This window comes from Ruditapes philippinarum, unplaced genomic scaffold (genome assembly GCF_026571515.1).
Source record: "Ruditapes philippinarum isolate M1 unplaced genomic scaffold, ASM2657151v2 ctg4657_1_1_1_1, whole genome shotgun sequence".
Classification (NCBI taxonomy): Eukaryota; Metazoa; Mollusca; class Bivalvia; order Venerida; family Veneridae; genus Ruditapes; species Ruditapes philippinarum.
The window spans coordinates 22,865-37,210 of record NW_026865242.1 but is presented as its reverse complement, the minus strand read 5'-3'; the positions used below and the strand labels follow the sequence as shown (position 1 = coordinate 37,210).

The window sequence follows — 14,346 nt, the reverse complement described above, 5'->3', positions numbered from 1 at the left end:
ATATGCATGAATATAACGAAAATGACATCATGTAATTGTTAAAGTGTTATGACTCTAGTGTAATATCATTATTATTAAATGAAGTTAGTATGTTATTGTTTTGTTACACTCCTGTATCGTGTTGTTTTTGTTGTTGTTTATGATAAATGAATTTTTTTTTGATAAATTAAAACATTACATTTCTAAATCTCATTCAAATGTCTCTATGTAGTGTCCTATTACACATGTATAATATATATCAACTCCCTGTACATAGTATCAAATGCTTAATTGAAAACTAGTCTTTGTCAGTCATAACATTCAAGTTATCTCTATAATTATCATAGGCTTGTTTCACACTGAAGCCTTCAACATTTTTCATAACCTTACAAACATAATACAGGAACATGAAAGTCTAAAATAAGTTATTAGTGCTATTATTGGCACACAATACTACACTTATACATTTCAGATCCAATGTATGTGAGACAAAAATATTCTTTTAGTTTCTTTCTTTTTTACTGTGTACATGAACGAAGGAAAAACACACAAAAAAATACAAATTGTACATCAAAGATGAAATATTCAGTAAATAGTTATATATTTAGTAAAAAGATTACATAGAAAAAAGTACAATTAGTGATTTATAATTACCAACATGATATACATAATACATATAATGTGTATTTGTCACAGTGGGAAACGTGTATTAGTGCACTCTAAACAAAAAACAACAACTTATTATTATAACAGACTATTTAGGATAAAAGTAACAAAATTAACACCCTGATCACAGTGATACAACAGTTATTATATAAATAATATGGATAAGTTACATGGAATGTTATAGATATATATAAACAACAACAGTATACCAAACCCTCCCCCCTTACCCTCCCTCCAAAATCCCCTCTTACCCTTAAATAACCCCCCAAAATACAACTAACAATGTAGATCAGTGTATCAGAATAAGACATTTTAGTAAATGTATTCAACAAATATAAAAGAAGGCACATTATCCATAATCTCAAATATTATGTTTTCACCTCTAAACAAATAAATTTGTCTAATGAAATTTCTCTGTCTAAAAGCTGGAAATGTCCAATGTTAATTTATAGGGGTTTCAAATATCATTAATTAGCAACTTTAAGTCAGACAATATTACATAACAGAGCATTCTGATAACACCGCAGGGACGTGCTGACTTATCTGGCATAAAGAAGTCATTTTATCTGCAGTGTAATTTAGAAATTTAAGGAGTTGAAATACCATTACTTTTCATAATTCTGGTAACTTAAACCATTTCTATGAAGTCAAATTTTCACAGATTGTATAACTAACTACCTTCTAATCTCAAAAATATTCTGCCCATTGTTGTACATGTATAATGTACCAAAATACTCAAGCATTCAGTATACAGATGAGCCGCGTCATGACAAAACAAACATAGTGGGTTTGCGACCAGCATGGATCCAGACCAGCCTGCGCATCCGCGCAGTCTGATCAGGATCCATACTGTTTGCTATCACGTTCCCTACTTGTAATAGGGTTGGTAAGCAAACAGCATGGATCCTGATCAGACTGCGCGGATGCGCAGGCTGGTCTGGATCCATGCTGGTCGCAAACCCATTATGTTGGTTTTGTCATGACGCGGCTCATATTTCTTATTTGCATCTACAATTCTTTGACTTTTCAATTGTTTACATTTTAAGACCCAGGAACATACTTGAATACTATAAAAATATTCAAATTAACAATAGGTACATTTGGTACATAATTTGGCACAGAATCAAGATTATTGATTACAAGATCATTTTTTAATATATTAGCATCACTCTTTGTCAATTATGCAAATCAAGTATTATGTCAATTATGCAAACCAAGTATACTTTATATACACAGTACAAAAATGAGAAAATGAGATATACAACACTGTAAAAATCTCAACAGAATATAGAGAAACATGATCAGTATTTCATCAAGGTGATGTTCTCTTACAAAAAGTCTGCTTTTAAAGCTGCATGCATCCAGATTAGCAGCTGAAGTTTTACAAAACATCAAACTTAAAAAACCCACATTATCTGAGTCTAAGGAATGTATAAATATTGACATTTAGAAAAACCATGTAAATGCAGAATATTGTCATCTTAGTGCATTAACAGGTTAACTCCTATCATTATTAGTTAATCCATTACTGCATCAAGGTGACAAGATGGCAAATTTTATCATTTTCATCACCACATTTTCAACCTGCCTGTTTAAGCTTATTTAAGCTTAGAGAAATATTTCATAATCAAACCCCAGAATATATGATTAATTTTTATTTTATCAAGATATATACAGCATTTTCTTTGGATAAAATTTGGTTGACAAGTAAGTTTTAATTCTTTTTAAACTGCTTCAAAATTCTGCCATAGTCTACAGTTAACCCTTGCAATACTTCAAACTATTGCCAAAGTTTACTTTAAACCCTTGCAATACTTAACTACTGACATGTCTACTTTTAACCCTTGCAATACTTCAAACTACTGACATAGTCTTTATTAGCCCTTGCAATGCTTAAAATTACAGCCAGATTCTACATTAGGCCTTGAAAATGCTCTAAATTATTGCAAACGTCTGCACTCAACCCTGAAAATGCTTCCAAGTACTGCCAGAGTCACAGTCTAACACTACTCTTTTCTATTAGCTACTCAAATTCAAAAATTATACTCTTAAAATATCTCAAGTAAAAATGGAATTCTAATTCAGTTAAGTCAATTACACAACAAAGGTAAAGGTAAAAGTTTACTGAGTGACAGCAGTAAAGTATTAAAATCTCTATTCTATCTTCACTTACACTTTGGACACATACATAAAACTACTCTGATCACAGCAGGCATAAAATAGAGTGAAAAAAGAAAACAAAAATTGAGATTTCAGCATAAAATAACAAACATGGGTTGATATAGTAGGTTAATATAGCTGCCTGATTAACTACATTAAAACTTTTAGAAATTCAAATCCACACTGGATTTTTTTTGACACTATTGCAATTATACAATAATAATAAGAATAATAATAAATTAGCAATGGCATATTTGTTTTTTAACATTGTCAATATCAGATCAAGAAAAAATTATTTTTGACCAAAATAGCATTAAAATGTATAGAATATTTTATTAATTGGTATGAAAAGTTACTGCAAACCAACATATTGTCAAAGACAATCAAACCAGATTGATTTTCTAGTTCAGGAAGTAATTAAACTCTTTGATTTCTTGACAAATCATTTTTAAATCTGGAAAAAAGTAAAGAATATTTAACAAAGATTTATTTCATATCTTAGAAAAAGTACATCATAACACAGTGTAAGCTTTCCTTAAAACAGCGTCAAGAGAGCTATTTATAATGCAAAAATGTTTGTTTCTAAAAATATAATATCCGTAAACAAATCAACAAATCATGTTAAAAAAACCTCAGTAGAATCCATTTAAGGTGAAATCTAAAAAAAAGGCTAACAAAATATTGACTAGGTATATACCTACAATACTATAAACAACCTAGAATCAATTGTGCACGTGCTTTGAAAATAAATGAAAGATAGCCCTATCAATATCAAATTAACATGTCTAATATTTCAATACAGTCATATTAATTTATATGTTTTAATTTTAGTTAAATTGTGAAGGAAGCTATAAGCTTATTGAAACACTCCCCGACCCATTCTTGGAAACAACCAGTACAAAGCAACCAGTGTAAAGTTTCTAACTCGTGAAAACAACAACTTGCCTCAGATGGGGTTTGAACCCAAGAAATCTTTGGACTGCTAGTCCGACAAATACATATTATGGAAAGGGTAACCTCATTGATGAACCAACTTGAGAAAACAAAATGTACATTTATCACATGACTTCGCTTGTTTTCAATTTAATACAACCATCATATGTATTTTTTATATTTCATATGTTTCATATAAAATGTTACATCGATAGAAACTTTGCCATTTTCCTGTTAATAAAATATCATGTAATAAAAAAAAATGTTTAAATGTGTTGCCATTTTATAGATTTAAATAAATCTCATCCAAGAAATCATGTAAAGCCTACTAAAATTTCACTTTATGATATTTCATTAGACGCTTTTCATTTAAATCTAAAAAGACTTTTCATGTAGGATACAAAATGCATATTAAAAGAGCCATTTAAAAAACTTTGTATAAACAAAAGAGGTGAGAATTGACATGATTGAAGTCCACAGTTTTTTCAACCTTTTTTTTAACAGATCAAGTATTAAGAAGAGAAAGGTCAACAACACTACTGTTGTTTTAAACTAATCATGTTGCTGGAACTGATTATGATGTTGTTCCTCTAGCGACGGGACCTCCTCGTCATCAATAAAAAGTTTATGAACTATTCCTTCCCGTCTCTTCCCCGTAGATTCCGCCCTGATGTACGCAGACCTGCAGCTATTACCAAGGGCAAAGTGAGTCTCAGTGCCTTCATCTGTAAATTCGCCCTTCAAGTAAAATATAAAATAATAATGTATATTATTTAATAGTTAGGTTCTACTTTTGGCAAAATAAATATCAATTTTTTTTCTGTACTCTTAAAAATTATATGACAATGAAAATACCATGATAAAAAATTGCCATCTAATGCAGACTAGAATTTTTTTCCCCTTTTTTTGGCTGGCTTTAAATCACACTATTGCAATTATTTGGCAATTTTCCAGCTTTATTTTGAGAGGGCGTGCTACCCCATGCATTATTCCTGGCACAGTAAGTAGTGTTATGTGAAACTGTAACCAGATTATTTCAGATATTTATATTTCATATTTTTTATATCATCAAACTATATTAGCTATTTATGCTTATGAATATGCAAATATACTAAGTTGCACAGTATCTCATTTTAGTGCACAATATGTCCAAATAGATAACAAATTATCAAATGCCCGAATGCCCAAACAGATAAAAATTTTTCTCCATCAAAAAATTTCAGGATGAATTATCAATGACGCAGCAGGAAAAGATTTTTTTATTGGGTTTTAAGTTGCACCAACACAATATAGGTCATATGGCGTCTGTCCAGCTTTCCTGGTGGAGGAAGACCTAAGGTGCCCCTCTGTACATTATTTCAGACACAAACAGGCACCTGAGTAGAACCACTAACATTTAGTAAGCTAGCTCGATAGCTTTCTCACATAAAAGAATCCAAAGACTCTTGCTCGGTTTGAACCTACAGCAGTGAGAGGCAAGGGGTTTGAAGTAAACGACCTTAACCACTCTGCCATAGACGCCCGTCAGAAGACAATGTATGTTCAAAGTAAATTAAAAATACTTACAGTCGATTCCACCTTTACGCCATTTACCCATATATCAAGTTTATCTTTTTCTGTAAATTCAAAAAAAGTTTATTGTTTCTATTATCAAAATTAACACTAAATAGAATCTTGTTTATATCCCTCAGTAAACTATTTGCATATTAATTTTTTCGATTTTAACAATAATTTAATTAACAGGCATATATTACTGATTAAAAATTACCCAATTGTTACATTTAGAATCGGTTGCAGCATTTCCTTCAGTTAAAAATGTACATTAAACTATACTCAACATATGAGATATACATAACAAAGGTTGCAATGTATTTTATTAGATTTTAAATTTGTAATTTTTTAAGACTGGGTTTTGTACTTAGTATAAAGGTCAAATGTCAACTTTTAACATTTTATAAGAGAAGTATACCTCAATTCACCATTCAACACATAAGAAGGCATGTAAGTAAAACTATCATTCCTTACATTTAAGAACTCAGCATCCTATTAAGCTTCTAAGTTACAGCTCGGAGGGGTAAATGACTGACAGTTAGCATTATCTTATGCACTCAGCAATGATGGATACCCCATAAAACTTCATTTATCTTGAAGTTCAACTTTGTAATAATATAAACAAGAGCTGTCAAAAGGACAAGCATGCTTGACTGTTCTCAGTGCTTGATAGCCAAAAAATAGCCTGGATAATGTAGAATTTTCAAAATTCAAGAAATGGGCCATGATTTTTGTCAAAATCCATCTTAGAGTTATGGGCCTTGGATAGTGACCTATTATCCTACAATAGCTCTCCCTTTTCTTTAAAAAGTCGAGCTAAATCTCACCTAAAAGATCTGAAAGGAATAGTGAAAACTTACCTAAGAGTGGGAACCCATGTAAAACATTACAAGAGTGAGAATTCACCTTTGAAATAATGAAAAACTCACCTAAAACTACTCTATAAGGTGTACTGCTAGCTGAGCCTGTGGTAAAGTACCAACATTTCATAGTTTTACTCTTGTTATCTTTGAACTTTTCCAAAGATTTGCCATTCACTGACAGAGTGTACTCATATGCAAAGCCTGAACAAGCGTCAATAGATATAGTACAGTTTTCCTTTCCAACCTTAAAATGTTCTTTTCCAACAAGTTTAAACATCCAGTCATTTCTGTATATTTCCTGAATATAAAAATAAGACAATCTTTAAAGTGGCATGCCTGCAGATGAGCCACAATATTTCAAGAAAATCAAACTTTAGAAAAAAAATTTGTTTAAGATTTTATGAAAAAGTAAAAATATTCATTTTTTATCACATACCCGTGCCGATTTGTGACTGTGTAAAAACAGTATTGTACGGCCGTACATATATGTTGATGTTTGCGTTACAAACATAGTGAAAAGACACGCTAAATGTTAGATTTACACTATAGGCGTGTCATTGAAAATTGATTATTCTTCACTTTAAACAATCTTTATTTTGGGTATGTGGTAAATAGAATATTATATAATATAAAATCAATTCTGAATTTATTGAACTTGTTGAATAAAATAATACTATTACCATGCTCGCCAGAGGCTCGTATAATATAACTTTATATAACACGTTCAATAAATTCAGTATTGAACTTACACTCATTCAATACCCTCTGTTTAATAATATAAATTAATATATTAATTATGTGCAATAATTATTAACTGATTTTGCAGTATTTATTGTAGTAAGAAGTCTACAAGATGTGGGTTATGCAACGCCTTTTATTATGTTGCTGTATGTCATCAGTCTTGATCAGTGTTATCTAGCAAAAGCTACTGGAGATTAGGACATGATTATAATGAGACTGAATCAACAAAGAAATTTTGTATTTAAATTTCGAGCCTGCTTTAATGATGAACTTAAGCCATTTGCTTTTTTTTCTTGACACTTAAAACTGCTGCATATAATAAATTCCTTAAAAATTATATAATATAATATAATCAATACAGTCACAGCCTGTTATTAAAAAAAAATTATGAATAGAACATACCTTTCCATCAACAATAATGACACGTTTTCCGGAGGTAGTTCCATGTTCAAACTCCACTTTATGATCACCATCCGGCAGTGGCAGTCTCCAAGTTGCCACTAAGTCAGAAGACATCTTTATCTTATATACAAACAGAACATGATTGTGTTAAATGAACTTAATATTATCTTTACGAAATAAAAAAAAAAATTCTTAGAGTATGACAGGAAAACTGTTATGAAAGTTAATTAAACAAGAACATTTTTATAGTTACAATTGTGTATACTAATTCATTAATTTAAAAGTACCTTACATTTTTCCCAATTTAGCAATTTTATGACACAAAATTCACAATCTGGGTAAGGTATTTTCCCCCAAAATGAATGAAAAGGCCTGATATCTCCTACTATGTGGAAGACAATAATTTTATTGTTGAAAGGTTACTCATAAACTAGTAACATGTAATAAAATAATAAATTTTATAATTCTACAATTAACTAAAATGTTTCTTATTTAGCTTGGCCAAATTCATTATGACAATTTACATCACAGATTTGACAGGATTCATCATGGCCAATTTTAAAGTAATAGAAAAAAATATGTGAATCCTTCACCAAAGGCGCTTTCCATGATTTGACACTGCAAGTCAGGAATTTGAAAACCTAGCTAAACGCCGTTTTCAAGTACTTTCTGTACATAGCTCTGGGGAAATCACCTAATGGAGTGTAACAATGAACGCTTTATGTAGTGAGATAAAACTAAGAAAATAAATTAATAATAAAATATCATTGAATGAATTATTCCATACAAAATATAAAGTTAATACACAGGTTTACGCCAAAAATGTCTTTATTTATCATGGGAGATGCGAGCAACGACTGTTTTAATTTTATTAATTTTTATTATAAACAATTTATTTTTTGTAAACTTTGCAATAGATATTAAAGGAACATTGATTATTTTCAAAAACATCAAGTTTATTTCACCTTAAACGGTAAAATAATCATAGTAAAATAGAAATATCATGTAATAGTGCTTTATACTTCATTTGGTGTAATTCCCCAGAGCTAAATCTGTAACGACTAACGTACCTGAAAATGGTGTTTAGCTAGGTTTTGAAAAGGTCAAGTGGTGCATATTTTTGCAGAGCTCCAGATAAGCTTTTGATCCAAAGAGTATTTTTTATCCCATAATCCCATTTTTGTTTTTTCAAAGGGTATTGACATTTTTCAACTTGCTGAATGGGGGAAGGGTATTCAATGCCAAAACAGATACATTTTATTTTTCATTGTGCCATCCCCTTTCGATGGTCACCAGAAGCAACAAGTAGCATATGGGACTCCGTATTATCGGCGTACTTAACTTTTCCTATATGTCTGCATTGAATTTCATTGATGACTTTAATAATCAATATTCTTGGTAAAGCAGTACAAATTCAACTAATCATTACATTTTTTATTGAATGAGAATTTTAATTTCAATGTATGCATGACCGCACATGACAAAATACTGAGAGTACGTCGGTAATAGAGTTGCGCCGATAATACAGAGTTAGAGTATACTTGACAGTTAAAAAATTATATTTAGATATTCAGATAATAAATTAAACATTTATATAAGTTCTCAGTCAGTGGAATAATATTTAAAAAAATATTTGTAATTAAAACATCCTACAATTTACTGGGTTCGACATATTTTAAGGACGAAGTGGAAACAAATATTTTTACTAAATCAACGCCAATCCGAATTTTCAGAGTAAAATTACAGTTGACAGAAATTATTTGATTTTAGAAATAAAAATTGTTTTGAAATGAATATAGATAGATACCAACTAGCAAGAAAACAGCTAAAATTAGCTAAATGTCAATTCTGTTTACAATATCCGGGCAACAACGTAATCCGATTGGTCCGGAAATGGAAATAAAACTTACGAAAGGAGTTTACTAATAACGAAAATCTTTGCGATTTTCATCATTTCGCTTTTAAATATGCAAGTATTTGTAGGCTTTTAAATCAAATATATTACATAAAACAGCTTAAAATACTCAAAATATTAGAAAAGATTATTGAGGTTATGATTTATATAATTTGAATAAACATCTAGATGTTATATTTTAATTTAGACGACGTACAAAGAATGGTCTACATATATCACAGATATATAAACATATATTTAACTCCAGAGAATGAATTGACATGCAAAATACAAATATTTTTTGACGTCAGTATATACACAATTGAACATTTATAGATAAACGATTAATGTCAGTAATTAATTAGCTCCTCAAATTGTGTCTGATAATATAATAGAGAGGTTCATTGTTATTATATATAGGCCTAGCCCAGCAGGCATGCACAGGCTATACTGTAGGGTTTAGCAAGGACAACAATTGAGAGTAACATATTTTCAAATTTATAATAATTTAATTGTTTAAAGTATTTGATTGTCGCTACCATTTGAAAAGTCTAAGCTACCTTGATTTCGTCTAAATCCGATCGTGTCAGATGATGAGCAGAGCTTTATACCTTGACAGAGAGAAAAAAGAAAGAACTTGCTATAAGATATGACACTTAGGCAAGTTAGTAACAGTACTTTTTTCAATTTTAAAACGTTCGGTCAGTCTCTACCTCTTCTATTGCTATCAAATTGCCAACTATTGTAATGACATTTTCATTAAAAAGTATAAAACGAATGCATTTTGAAAAGAGATGAAAGGCACTGGCTACGAGAACATGATAATCTTCTGCATAATATAACGCAGATAAATATTTAGGAGTGGTCACGGTTAGCAAAAATGCGAACCGTTTAAACGCCGACTTAATAACAGCGTAAAACGTTTTAAAAACGACCGTACTATTGAAAAAATTCTAAGATTACTAAACTTGAACTTTGTTTTTATGATAAGATTGCACATTTTGCTCCTATAGCATTTTGTTATACTTGAAATCGGTTGCAAAGCATATCTGATTATGGAGTACCATTGTCCGTAAGGACTGTATTGTACAAGATAAGAATAAGATAATTAAGAAAAAAATCAACTAAAATACAAATGTCACGCATATACGTGAGTTCTCATTCGGGAGGATAGGGCGTTCGACTTGCATATATATTATTTAGTATTATGCAGTGATTTACCGAATTCAAAATTTATATGTCACATTTTGGTAGATCATAACATTTAAGGACATTTAAGGACACGTACGAATGGTGGTGGTATGTTCGGGGTCCGTACACTCAGTGCCTGAAAGGGCGGACGGACATACAGACATACACATTGTTCTCTGTACATGTAATAGGCGAGCCTCAATGATGATTTAATATTACTTGATTTAAACAGTTATCCACATGCTTTAGCGCATTGACATTGAGCGGTCACTTTTTGTATTAAACGCCTATACCTATATTGTTCAAATTAATGGACTTTTTCAATCGATGTAGATCTTACGTCGAGTACGGAACCACTCGACCTTAACTTGTTTGATCCGAAGTAATACTACCAAGTGTATATAGATGAGTAAGTTTATATTTGAGCCGCGTCACGACAAAACCAACGTAATGGGTTTGCGACCAGCATGGATCCAGACCAGCCTGCGCATCCGCGCAGTCTGATCAGGATCCATGCTGTTCCTACTTGTAATAGGGTTTGTCAGCGAACAGCATGGATCCTGATCAGACTGCACGGATGCGCAGGCTGGTCTGGATCCATGCTGGTCGCAAACGCATTACGTTGGTTTTGTCATGACGCGGCTCATATATAGGATCGATCAATATCAAATATTGGAACGATAACAAGAATTCGGCATTTGTATTTTCTGTTTCTGTTTCAATTGTTCCTTCTTCTACGGATATACTTAATTACATTTGTGTTTTTATCCCTCGTGATTCAAGACAGAGGTATACAATTTATTTGAATAGCGTAGTTTTCTTTTAACCGTTTTGTTTGAATGTTGTTTCCGCAAATGGCTGACGATCAGTTTATTGATTTAATTTTCAATAGGAAACTATTTTTAAACGGATTTATTTACTTTCGTTTTAGGTTTCGTTTCCATTTACGTGGCGGGCCAGCTACTGTGGGTTTCTAATTCTTGAAAACCAACACAGCATTTTCTGAAATCCGATTCTACATTCGGGAACGTAATTGCAGCACGGTTTAAGTAAACAACAGTTGTGGAAATGGGAGCGTCGTACTCTTTACCTAGATTCGGCAGCACTATTTACTGCGATTATCATGGTAAAAAGAAGGCAACTGGTTTCTGTTCATCTCACAAAACTCTTATTTGCATGACTTGTATAGCAGAAAAGGTTCATTTTGGTATCGATTGTAAGGTTCTGGAAATGGAAACTATGAGTCATGAAATGAAAGAATGTTTTGTTATGAAACAGGAAATATTGGCGTCTAAAAAGACAATGACAGTGGACCAGAAACAAAAAAAGATGTTTGCGGAGATTGACAAAGCGTACAACAAAGCCCTGGACAACTTACAGAAATTACGACTAGCCCATTTGGAGGTTGCAAGACAAGAAATAACAAACATATTTACAAGTGAGAGAGAAACCTTGGACAAACTTTATCAAGCGGTTGACTTGTACCATACCGGTAAAAAAGTGGATGCAGACAGCTTAAAGAAGCAAGTGCTAATGGAAACCTTTGGTAATGAATTAGTTTTCCAAAAGGTAAATCCTGCTTTTACGGCGCTTGAGACGTCGCTTGAAAAGGTGAAGGAGTGTAAACCTGCAGTGCGTGTAGGGAGAATGCCTCAAAGAAAAGAAATAACTGGGTCAGACTTTGTTAACGAATAAATTTACGTTACAGCATTTCATTGAATAATATGTATATTAACAATTTTCAAAGTCTATCACAAAATTGTCATTTTGTATCGATGGGAGAGTGAATCATTAATTTAAGTCATGCGATAATGCCACGGCTGCATGACGAAGCGAAAAATGCTGACTAATAGTTATTTAGAGAATACATGTAGTTATTTATAGTTGTTACCCATGTCGGATTTATTGGACCATAAACTTTAATATGTATGATTTCTCAGTTTCTTTTATACATGTATATAATCTATTTCAACAAACAAAAATCCATCAATAATGGAGTTAGATATCAGTTGAAGACGTTTATTTATATAGTGAAATTCAACTTTTACCAGGAATTTAAATAATACTTTTTAAAGATATATTCTTTGAAAAGACATGACTTCTACAGTTTGAATTTTAAGAATGTTAAATCCATTAATCATTAACAATTGTTAGTGATTTTAGAGATAAATTTGTTCTTTTTTTAATGATTCACCCCGCTATTATTTTGGGTTATTCGTTTAATATTTATCTTACAAATGTACACGACACAATTGATTTTTTACAAGTCATTTGTACATTGTCATCAATGTCTAAGACTTATAATAGACACTAAAACTACGTTATTTATCTCAGTTGCTATTATGTTATGTGAAAACTAACTAACCCGCTATTATTTTGTGTCGTTTGTATACATGTATTTATCTTGCCAATCTACAATATACGGGTGATGAAACTATGTTCAAACAATGACATGTTTAAATGAAATAAAAATACAATATAAATACAATTTATTCAGCTTTAAACTGACATAGTATATTGCAATAACAATCAACGGGTATAATCCGGTAAGGGAAGTAACTCTTCTCGACGCTTATCGCTTAAATGAAAGGGTATATATTGTTATACTTACGTGTGAGGAATAAGTTAGCAAAAGTACAATGATAATGACGTATTAATTAGACTTGATTTCCAATTATTCATACAGCAAAAATTACAGTCATAATAACGCATGATACTTAATTGCAACTATTTGTTGACACTGAAATGTCTTGAACAGTGTTGGCCATCAAGTTATATTTATTATATTTATAAACAATAAAACTACATAATTATATCAAAGTTGCTAATATTTTGTGCGAAAACTAACTTCTATAAGTTTATAATACTAACTTCTATAAATTTTCTCAATGTAGCGTGATGATATATATCTCTGTTTATATTATATACGTACTTGACGCAGAGTCATTGTTTCCGTATTTCTTATTTCTTTATCAAAATTGATGAGTTGGTTTCCCTACATTCTGTATAGAATATTTGGCCCTGTGACATTTTTAAAAAAATTATTTAATTCTGTTGATGCATTTCGTGTAGATCAATTATTTCTTGACAACTTAATCTAATTTAAAACTAAGACACATTTGTATTTGTATAAAAAGCATAAATGTTTATTGATTTTTTGTGTGTTTTGCATTTTCATTTCAATCCTCATATTGTAAAATGGACTCGTGTTGAAATATTTTTTTTCTTTTCATAATTGCCATCACTTGAAAATTTATTTAGATTTGGGAAGGAGTATGTCAATTTGTATTTGATTATAGTGAACAGCATAAAACGATTCAACAGCTTGCTGAAAACAAAATTTACAAACTATCGCATTTCTTTCTACACCAATATATCTTCCTGTTTCAATTTCAAATTATATTGTTTACTTAAGTTGTACACTTTTGAATATTATAAAGTCAATAAACGCATGTGCAAAATCTTGTTTAAAAGTTAATATAAACTTGACTGAATTTTTCGATGTTGCAAAATGACGCACCCACTCTCAATTTAAGGTCGCACCTGCTGCTCCATTAAAGGATGCACCCGCTACTCCATTAAAGGACACAACCGCTACTCTATCAAATAACGCACTTACTACTCCTCGTTTGAAGGACGCAAGCGCTCTCCATTAATTAAAGGTCGCACCCGCTACTCCACTTTAGAACGCACAAACTCTCCATTAAAGGACGCATCTGGACGCACCCACCCCTCCTTTAAAAGCCGCACCCGCTCTACTTCCCAAGCTCTTCTAAGCAAGGTTGCATCACTTTCTGGATCTGTAATGATTTCCAACTTTAAGTGTATAATTGAAAATAAAAGCTTTTGGCTGAAAAAAATGTACTGCCGTCGGTGGTATGGAATAAATGAATGGGCAAATTATTACAATGAAAATGTTTAAATTTGCATTCTATATCATTTGTGTACTGCTGTTAACACCTTTTA

General features: G+C 31.3%; 2 protein-coding genes across 3 annotated transcripts; one reads left to right on the top strand and one right to left on the bottom strand.

Annotated features, from left to right (window-relative positions):
* Positions 1-2,392: 2,392 nt before the first annotated feature.
* LOC132728324 (fas apoptotic inhibitory molecule 1-like) lies at positions 2,393-9,213 on the bottom strand. Of its 2 annotated transcripts, none has more exons than XM_060713975.1 (5): positions 9,103-9,213; positions 7,296-7,415; positions 6,219-6,450; positions 5,305-5,354; positions 2,393-4,476 (listed from the first exon to the last, which is right to left on the bottom strand). In XM_060713975.1, the coding sequence occupies exons 2-5, from the start codon at positions 7,407-7,409 to the stop codon at positions 4,291-4,293; spliced, it is 582 nt and encodes a 193-aa protein (XP_060569958.1). In that variant the 5' UTR covers positions 7,410-7,415; positions 9,103-9,213; the 3' UTR covers positions 2,393-4,290. The 2 variants fall into 2 exon arrangements, with proteins under 2 accessions (XP_060569958.1, XP_060569957.1); XM_060713974.1 differs by having other exon boundaries at positions 9,107-9,179.
* A 1,792-nt stretch (positions 9,214-11,005) lies between these two features.
* On the top strand, positions 11,006-13,328 carry LOC132728327 (uncharacterized). Its single transcript, XM_060713977.1, has 2 exons — positions 11,006-11,169; positions 11,312-13,328. Exon 2 carries the CDS (start codon positions 11,449-11,451, stop codon positions 12,073-12,075), a length of 627 nt encoding a protein of 208 aa, XP_060569960.1. The 5' UTR covers positions 11,006-11,169; positions 11,312-11,448; the 3' UTR covers positions 12,076-13,328.
* The last annotated feature ends 1,018 nt before the right edge of the window (positions 13,329-14,346 follow it).